This window comes from Crinia signifera, chromosome 6, assembly GCF_055691185.1.
Source record: "Crinia signifera chromosome 6, ASM5569118v1, whole genome shotgun sequence".
Classification (NCBI taxonomy): domain Eukaryota; kingdom Metazoa; phylum Chordata; class Amphibia; order Anura; family Myobatrachidae; genus Crinia; species Crinia signifera.
In genome coordinates, this window is record NC_139222.1 from 158,535,019 (window position 1) to 158,545,194 (window position 10,176).

The 10,176-nt window shown below is 40.4% G+C and overlaps 1 protein-coding gene across 2 annotated transcripts in view; it reads left to right on the forward strand.

Annotated features, from left to right (window-relative positions):
• LOC146008462 (phosphatidate phosphatase LPIN3-like) overlaps positions 1 to 10,176 on the forward strand; it is a 36,115-nt gene that overhangs the window by 23,424 nt on the left and 2,515 nt on the right. Inside the window, exons 8-20 of one of the 2 annotated variants that reach the window (XM_083147782.1) lie at positions 69 to 152; positions 403 to 487; positions 629 to 768; positions 1,568 to 1,661; positions 2,219 to 2,288; positions 2,364 to 2,456; positions 2,958 to 3,013; positions 3,116 to 3,215; positions 4,668 to 4,816; positions 6,888 to 6,974; positions 7,414 to 7,566; positions 7,960 to 8,071; positions 8,958 to 9,061. In XM_083147782.1, coding sequence (XP_083003908.1) covers positions 69 to 152; positions 403 to 487; positions 629 to 768; positions 1,568 to 1,661; positions 2,219 to 2,288; positions 2,364 to 2,456; positions 2,958 to 3,013; positions 3,116 to 3,215; positions 4,668 to 4,816; positions 6,888 to 6,974; positions 7,414 to 7,566; positions 7,960 to 8,071; positions 8,958 to 9,061 — 1,327 coding nt within the window. The remainder of the gene's footprint in view (positions 1 to 68; positions 153 to 402; positions 488 to 628; positions 769 to 1,567; positions 1,662 to 2,218; positions 2,289 to 2,363; positions 2,457 to 2,957; positions 3,014 to 3,115; positions 3,216 to 4,667; positions 4,817 to 6,887; positions 6,975 to 7,413; positions 7,567 to 7,959; positions 8,072 to 8,957; positions 9,062 to 10,176) is intronic. The other variant, XM_083147783.1, reaches the window with a different exon arrangement.

Genomic DNA, 10,176 nt, shown 5'->3' on the forward strand with positions numbered 1-10,176 from the left:
AGCCTATATTGCTGTATTTTTAACTCTTCTCCTTTCTTCCTCCTCCTCCTTCTTCTTCCTTTCACCAGACCCCGAGCAGCCTAATACAATAGAAGAGTGCAATACCTCTAATAGTATCTCAAAATCTGAGGACACCACTGAGGTCCATAAAGGTGAGCACTGGAGTACAAGGCAGGAAAACTACAGCCCAGTCTTTTTTGCACATATATTAACCATGCTTTTTCTATATATATTTTTTTTAATTATTATTGTCCATATCTGGTTACTTCTGTAGCCTATATTGCTGTATTTTTAACTCTTCTCCTTTCTTCCTCCTCCTTCTTCTTCCTTTGCCTCCTGTTGTCCTGCTATGTTCTTGATCTTTCATACAGTGTTTGTCATGTTGTCACATATCTCCTATAGATGCACCCAGTGAATGCCCACCATTAAATCCTGAGGATGCTTTGTCGCCTGACTCACAAGAAGTATCTCTCTACTTTCCAAACAGGTCAGTGTTAGGAATTATTTGTTACTTATTGTCCAGATATTACTATGAGATACAGTTAAATAAATTGGCCTACAATAATTGCTTAGAAATAAGAGGTGGAAATGTCCCTTAGAGTTATGGTAATACGATCTCCCTTTGCAGTGATCCACATCCCCCACCTCCACCAACTCACTACAAGAATGATTTAGTGCAAGTATCGGAAGACAACATGGAACCAAATATGTCTTGCGTGGAGATGTCACTGTGTGGCGGCCTTACAGACACCTGGAACATTCCTGAGGGTAGGTTGATAAAAGTTGTCATATAATCTGTCAGGTGACTAATAAGAGCATGGCTGGACTGTTGTTCTGTTATCTTTAGATGCTATACCAAACATTTATTCATCTTGTGTAGGCCATGATTTCATTTTTTTTTTAATTCAATTTTTATTTATAAATTTCAAATTTAAACATACATACATATACAAATAAATAAAAGCATATACAGTAGAGGAGAACTAGAGTTTACATTTTTGTTTCTTAGTTGTACAGTTCATTATGCCTTTATTATTTTTTTATCCGGTCCCCGACACCGCCTCAATGGCATCCGCCATTGTCCTTCTAAGTTTTGCTGCTTTTTGTGCTTATCTAAGGGGATTTTCAAGAAGCCCTTTGTGAGGTGCTATTTAAATCTATAATCTAAGTATCTATCTAAGACGTGTATAGATTTATATTCTTCCTAAAGTGCTTATTGCTTTATAAAGTGCTTGAAGTGCTAAAAGGAGAAGAGAAAGAAAAAGAGTTTTTTACATTATTGTTAAAGTGAATTAAATTCACGTGATTGCCATACGGCAGCATCTTCTATATTCTACTATATTCTAATTCTCTTCCCCACCTTTTTTATTTTTTTGTTAATTTTTTTAGACGTTCAGATGCCATTGTGCAGCGTCGGGTCTCGGACACAGCATTTTTACAACTAATACACACATTCCCCTCTATCAAAGTATTCCCCCCCCCCCCCCCCCCCCAGGCCATGATTTCTTACCTCTGCAAGAACTCTGTATTTTTTCTAATACAATGTAATTGTCCATCTTTCTTACAGACAGATTCTTAAAGTACAAGATCTCCTACTCAGATTTCTGCCAAAATCCTTCACTCATAGACAATCCAAGACTGGTGCTGCGGATACACAACAAGTGGGACTCCTTTTCTTATATATATATATTTATATACGGATCACTTTTATCCAGGGTTATCAATCCTGAGATTTTGGGATTAGACTGCACATGCGCAGTCTAATGCCGGGCAGCATCTAAGCACCCGCTCAGATGCTGCCCGGCTGCTCCCGGTCTGGCTGTGCGACCGTGTGCAGCGCAACAGGGTCACAGGTTGTGCTACGCAGCCCGCTCCTGCCCACCTCGCTCCCAGCCTGCTCCTCTCTGCCATATGAGGAAATATGCGGGGTGTTTGGTTGGGGGGGGGGGGGGGGGGTGTTTTTTTTCTATTAAGGAAGCCAATCCCAGGGTTTCGTGAATCCCAGTATTGAAAAAGTGCTCTGGGATTGGAACCCTACTTAAATTTTCATGCATTCCTACCTTTCTCCTCATTTTATGCTGTGTGTCTCTTCTATAGCACATGTGTCACTGACAGCATCTTCTCTGGTGTCACTAACTCTGCCATTACTCTTGCTTTCTATTCCACCATTAATTGAATTGATTAAAAAACCATTGTCTATTGCCCCATCTGCGCACAGGTTCTATAACTGGACAACTGCTGCCCCCATTGTGCTGTGCATGCAGGCGTTCAACCAGGAGCTGCCCCAGGTAATGTCATTTTCATCTGGCTTCTATCATATTCACTATTTCCTTTATTATTATAACTTCTATCCGAACTCTTAGGAAGTGACTGAAAAGCTTATTCAACTGAAGATGCCCCCTCGGAGTCGAAGATGGTGGTTTTCTTGGCACAGGAGCAGTTTGCCCAATGAAGCGGTGAGAACACAAAGGACTTAAGCTCTGCACTGCAATATATATCTGATTTATGATGATATATGCAATACCCTTACAGTCTTCCCTTCTTTTATTGTTCTTCTCTAATCCCAGCACACAGCTACTACTTTAGCAAGACTCTATTCTTCACTTGACCAGCTTCATTTACCCACTGGCCTGTCTGACTATCCATTACTCCTTGGCTGTCTCCTCCCCTATATATTACTTTTGCACCCTTCTGTTCTAGTAGTCATATTATAGACCTTCATCTGCCACCTCCTAACACTGAGTTCCCATCACTCCAACTCCCTGCACTCTTATCCATAATCCCTAATACTAATGCTCTGTTCTCTATCACAGCAATGTTACCCTGTGGGGTTTTCTTTATGATCCTAATTTCTCCTTAGTTTTTCCATATTTTGTCTACTTTACACGCCTGCTCCATCACTTTTCCCTAGCTCACTCTTACCACACATTTTCTTCATCACTCCTCTCCTTGCACAGTTAGTATCAAATGCTATGGAATATGTGGAACAGATTGAAGATCCCAGCCCTGGCAGGTGAGTGTGTCTTATTATCACAGTGTCCTACATCTCTGTATCCTATCTTTTTCACCTCTCAGCCTTTAGTTGACTTGAATGTACCCTGTCTTTTATTTCCAGGTTAACTAAAGAGAAGATAGAAAATGACAAAACACCTTCAGACGTGCCAATACAGCCTCCCCCATACTGGAAATCTCTCCGACTGACATCTGAGCAAATAGTAAGGGAAATCTGTATTATTGCCTATGTAACACATTGCTATTGTGTCATCTGTCAATGTATTGTTATAGCCCATCCCTGGCAGTAATAACGCTACATATTGATGCTTACTTTTTCTATTCAGCCATGTATACTGATAGGCAATTTTTCAGTTATGAATTATAGCCAATGGGTTTGTGATACATTTTGCAGTCTGTTCATAAACAATTAATATTGAAATGTGACAGAAATCACATACACTGGATGAAATAGAAGTTATTTATTTTGTTTGTAGCAGGTGGACAGATTACAGGCATGGCAGTTCACAGGTTACAGCATTGCAGGTTTTCAGCAGTCAACGTACAGGTACAGGGCCGGTGCAAGGTTTCTCGGCACACATGGCAAAACTTCTGCCTGCTGCCCCCCACCCCACCTTTCCATCCCCTTAGTTGCAGGGCCGGTGTAAGGATTCTCAGCCCCCTGGGCAAAGCTTCAACCTACTGTGCCCAATACTGCCACCAATACCCACTTTTAAAACCCTTAAGGCATACTTGCCTAAAATTCCAGAATTGCAGGGAGGCTTACAAAAATTGGGTGGTCTGCCAAGCCCCTATTGAAGGTGGGCAAGTCCCCTGCTTTCCCTGAAGGGCCCCTTTGCCACCCACAATACAAGGAGGAGGGGGCAGCAAAGTAGGGAATTATGCCTCTAAGGAAAGTATGGAGGAGAGATCTTAGATTTCCACAACTGCCACCTCCATTAAGTACAACAAGGATCCCTTATTTTTTGATAGGCAGACTTGGTGGCGCCCCCCCCCCAGATCCCGACTCCATAGGCGGCTGCCTAATGGTAAAGCCGGCCCTGTACAGGTACAACACTACAGGGTCCCTTGCATAGTCTCCTCACACCCCCAAGCCTATTGCCCAGCCACTAACTGGCATTGGACCTGACCTTCTGCTGTGAATGGACTTTTAACAGTTATATTAATTAGACAAACCATGATTCCAGCAGATCTTTTAGGAAAACCTGGACTGGACCTGATCAGCCCTGCTGCTACTGCTGCTCTAAGTCCTGATTCTATTGTTCCACATTATTTTAATGTGAAACTATGCTGTCCCTGCCACGTGAGTCACATAGTCAGTTTTTGAGGGGAATTGGGCACTCCGCACAAGATAACTTGCCATAGATTCCATATATAGTTGGTCACAATTGGATATTTAATAAACTAAATTACATTTGCTCCCAAAATGATAACTTCTGTGTTATAAGCCATAAATATAGGTTGATAATATATTGCAGAATAGGGTTTAAGCACTCCGGTTCTGAAAGTGAACAACAATGCTAAGCTTGACCAGTCATAGCTGGAAATCTTGCCTTTATTACTTGTGGAAGCTGGGAATTTGCAAGTTGCTGACTGCTACATTGGGTGACATGGCTGCCTATTGCAATGCATTCTTAGTTTTTGTTTCCCAACAGAGAAGCTTAAACTTACACAGTGGAGCTAATGAGGTTGTGTTCAGCATCTGTACAAAATTTCAAGGCACGTGTCGGACCCGAGCAGAGATATACCTATGGGATAGCACAGACCGTGTCATTGTGAGCGACATCGATGGAACAGTGACCAGGTCAGGGACAAGACATCCATGCCTTTTACTGATGTTAACAAGAAGATATAAACTTTCATTACAATGATCAAAGCAACAATCTTTCCTTTTGTCACCTGAAAACATAGGGCATGATTCAGAGATGGATAAAGTGGAGAGAGATGAGGTACCAACCAATCAGCTCCTAACTTGTTTTTCAAATGCAAACTGTAAAGGTGCATACACACTGCACAATTTTTTTGACCAATTTCCTTGAAAGACATTTCCCTTGAACCCAGTGTCCTGGACGAAAGATGTTGATGAAAGATATTGACGACAGACGAAAGACGAAAGATCTAGCTACAGTTTATAGGCTCTTTTTCAAAGATATCCAAATTGAGCTGCATGCACAGTTGACGAACAATCTTGATGAACAACTGGCGGGTATGCGCATCATCATTCGTCTTTCAACGCAAACGCACTGAAAGATATTTTGACCAATTTTGTTCAGAATGGCCGATATGGACGAAATTGGTCAAAAAAGTTGGTCCAAAAAATTGTACAGTGTGTATGCACCTTAACATGTTAGGAGACAATTGCCTGGTACTTTATCTCCCTTCTTACTGATAATGGTAATCTGCTGTAGAATGTGTGTGCTATATAAGAAACTGTTAATAAGTAAAGAATAAATAAATAAGGTTTTTGATTAGGTAAGATTCTCACTGCATTGTAGAATGAAGAAGGGTGGAAGTAGTGCTAAACAATTATATATTATATGAGATCAATTAGCTTAAATATATCTAATTTCCTAAATGTAAGATACAAATTAATAAGATGATTACAAAGTGGATATTTAACTACCTCAACAGGGGCACCTACAGTATATACAGTTGTGCTCATAAGTTTATGGTTGGTTGAAGCCATTTATTGTCAAACAACTGTGTTTACTCTTTTTAAATCATAATGACAATGCACAAGAGAAACTTGAGCACTATAGGATCAAGCGGCACAGCTCAGATTATTCTATGTATCCTTATTGTGTCCTTTTCATTTGATCTGTTTATGAATTTTGATCTTACATTTCTAGCAGCTGCTTATAAAGAACAGGGTAGTTAATCCTGTATATTCAGTAAATAGTGGAAAGAATAAAAGTAAGCAGCGCTGTATGATAATAGTAAAATGTTAAAAGATTTTTAAATGAACATTGGATGATCTATAACAAAGTTTATTAAGACAATAACATCCAATAGAATGTAAGGTAGGTATGAATGGGTAGTTACCGTTCCTGTACAGTTGTGTAAGAAATGGAGGTCTACTCAAAGGTCCATGTGGTAGGCCCAAGGTAGGTAGTAATCACCGACAATCCACTGGAGATTGTGTGTGAGTGGTATTGCACTGGCCCTTATACTCCAAGCAAGGAGTAATGGCTCGTGGAGCGATGTAGAGCAATGTTCATGTGTCCCCTGAATTCGAAAAGGGACACCAAAGGACTTCTTGTGGGGTTGGTCCAGACTACAATCCAGGTATTCTCGAAATAGGGTGGGTGCAGCAATGCTGACGCCTTTTGCTACACCTGATAGCTTTATCAAAGGTAGATTCTACCTTGGGCCTACCACATGGACCTTTCAGTGGACCTCCATTTCTTGCACAGCTGTGCAGGGACGGTAACTACCCATCCATACTTACCTGACATTTTATTGGGGTATCTCTAGGAAAAGACTCTCCAGGATGCCGTGAATACCTTTTTATTGTGGGTGACATTGATTTTAATTTACTTAGTTATTTTATATGTTATTGTCTTAATGAACTTCGCTATAGAGGTATTTATTGATCCAACATCATATATCGTTGTTTAGCGCTACTCCCAACCTTCTACTTTCTTCCTTGTTATATTGGGAACTGACCTTCCCTTGAGTAGCAGCTTGACAACACTCCCCACCCCGGTGCCTGATTTACCTTGTTAACGTTTCTCTCAGTCTCACTGCGTTGTCACTGCATGACAGTAGATATAAGGACATTAGAGTGAGGTGTACCTTCCAAGTCTCGGGGGCCCTGTTGTTGTACCCCTGGTGTGGCATATATCATCTCAGCCATCATTCATCTCTCTCTTCAGGTCTGACGCCCTTGGTCACATTTTGCCACAGCTTGGAAAAGACTGGACTCAGCCAGGAATTGTGCAGCTCTATAACGCCATCTACATGTCAGTATCATATCCATAGAGCAGTCTCTACCTCCTGTTCATGTTGCTGGCCTGAACCATTTGCTTTCTCCCTATCCTTTATCACAGTACGTCACAACCTCGATCCTCAAGCTACACTAACAATCCAGGTTTTAAAGATAGCACAGTGATTTAATTAGTTCCTCAGTCGATTTGATTTAACCACATGTATTTATGGCTGCATAGATATACTTAAAACCTGGATATATTTAAAACCTGGACTGTAATTATGCCTGGGGGACAGAGGTTGGAAACACAGGTTTATCAGCGTCTCTTAATCCATGCGAATGGCTGCATTTATTTTACGTCTTTGTCATCTGTTTCCTAGCTGTCTAGTATTATACTGTTATGTAACAAGAAAATTCTAAAGATATTGTTGCTTGTGTTCCACTTCTGTCTCTATTTTACTTTGTATCCACAGCAATGATTATAAATTCCTGTACTGCTCTGCACGGTCTGTGGGTCTGGCTGAAATTACTAAGACCTACCTCAAAGGGGTGCGAGAAGGTGGCTGCACTCTTCCTCCAGGACCACTCCTCCTGTCTCCAAGCAGTCTCTTTGCAGCCCTTCACAGGTGAGTAACAGGAGTGTGAATGTATTTTCTTCATCCCTGGATGCTTCTGTGTTTCAGTTGAACACTTCCACAAGTTAATGTACTAAAACAGATATTGTAATTCCTTCATTAGTAAAGGAGCTGTAGTTATCACCTTGGGGTTGGGCATGATATGTTGATTCATAATGTTGGCATTATTTATGCCGATCTTCCAGCTTTTCAGTATTTCTCTGTTGTACCTAACCCTAATACCTAACCGTGGACATTTCACCTGTCACCATTATGAATGTCAATATCATAACTGTCAACGTTTATAAATGTCGACATTGTTATTGTCGGCCTTTTGATTACATCTCATAATTTGCAACAACTTCAGCAGGCCTTGAATTACTAACCAGTAAATCTTTTTTGCAGGGAGGTTATAGAGAAGACACCAGAGCACTTTAAGATTGCTTGTCTCTCCGACATCCGCCAGCTCTTTACAGACCCCCATCCTTTTTATGCTGCTTTTGGCAACAGACCCAATGTAAGGGGACACATTGATGCATTGAGGATAAAATCAACAGTGACTTGCTTTGATTGAGTAAAGATGACTTCTCAGATGTTATTGAACTATCTGAAATCCATCTGCCATGAATTTCACATTTTAGGCAGTATGACTGGTGTAGTGGTTAGCATTACTGCCTCACAGCACTGAGGTCATGGGTTCAATTCCCTACTAGCTGTGTGGAGGTAGTATGTTCATGAGTTTCCTCTGGGTACTCCGCTGTCCTCCCACAATAGGGTAACTGGCTCCTGACATAAAGTTAACCCTAGTGTGTGTGTGTACATGTACTGTACATGTGTTTTGGGCAGACTAGATGGGCCAAGTGGTTCTAATCTACTGTGAAATTCTAGGTGTCTATGAATTATCGTAACCAATAGTTGGGAAGCTATATACACTATAAAACAAAGATAATGAAACATTAAATATATATTATAAGTACAGTGTGTGTTATAGAGAGCCATCAAAGATGCATACAGAATAGACATTTAACATTATATATACTAAGTAATATACTATATTAATGTGCTTAGTTATTATTTTAAGACATTTGGGTAAATACATAAGTACTTCCTTAAGGCCTACTGTATCTTGTAAGGCCATTCTGAACCTATCTGTATGTTTAATAGTGAAAGATGAGCAGGGTAGGATACATTAGTCCAGGATGGAGAACTGTGACTCAGTAAGGGGAAATACTATATGATGAGAGAGCAGGGCTTGGACTGTGTAAATGTACGTGTGGGAACATATTCTTAAACATAAGTAATGCTCTCTCCCGTTTCCCTCTTGCCATTTCCTTGTTTGTCTCCAATCACCACACCCTCATTCCCTCTCTTTTGTACTTGTGCCAATTACCCACTCATCGCAGGATGTCCTAGCCTACAAGGAAGTGGGGGTTCCAGAGTCACGGATCTTCACTGTGAACCCAAGGGGAGAACTGACGCAGGACCTGAACTCAAGCTTTAAATCCTCGTGAGTGTATGTTGTGACAATATGGAGGAAGGAGGAGGCTGTATAATGCCACAGCCATAAAAGTATCCTATTTTATCCTCATCTATTTTTTATGTATGTTTTATCTGTTGATGTGCATATTCCAAGGCAAGAGACTTATGTAGACTTATGTGGTCACAACTCTGTATGTTGGGTGGCTGAGTAGTGCACTAGGAGGCAGAGCTGGTTGGTCACCCTTTGGCTTTCTATCTTACATGTGGCAGAGCAGAGCTGTCATGTTGAACTGCCCCTCAGGTCATCAGCCATTCTGGCATTTACCGGAAATGCTAGATGGCCAGTGCGGCCCTGTATATATGTTTTCTCTCTCTCTCTCTCTCTCTCTCTCTATCTATATATATATATATATATATATATATATATATATATATATATATAAGCACCTGCATTTTTTTTTACTGGCAGCCTATATATTGACAAAACCTCTGTGGTGGCCATGAATCGTTGATACCTGGCTCTTTATGTAACGTATGTTTCATTGATTCATTACAATTATTACTCAAATCCATGGAGTGCCGTCTAATTTGTTCAATATGAACTATATGGGATATATATATATATATATATATATATATATATACGGTGTAGAATGAAGGCACTCCAAATTCAAGTCAATATACAGATGCCGGGGTGCTGCACGCAAAGCGGATATGCAGATATTGTGATCGTGGCACACACTCGGACTCATAAAAAGAAGCTGGGTACACGGAGGTACGGTGCCATACCTCCGTGTACCCAGCTTCTTTTTATGAGTCCAAATGTGTGCCACGATCACAATATCTATATATCTATATCTATCTATATATATATATAGATATATATATATATATATCTATATAAATATATATATATATATATATAGATATATATAGATATATATATATATATAGATAGATATATATATACAAAGCAACATTATCCTCTTTAGAACGGGGTTTTATCCCCGAAACGGCCCGTCAAGGCGAATAAAGTTATTCCTGTTGGATATGCTGCAGTGCCGTGTGTGCTCCTGTTAAATGTTGGGGACCTTGCTGTGTATGTATTCTCACAAAGGCACGCAGCTACACTATATAAAGTCA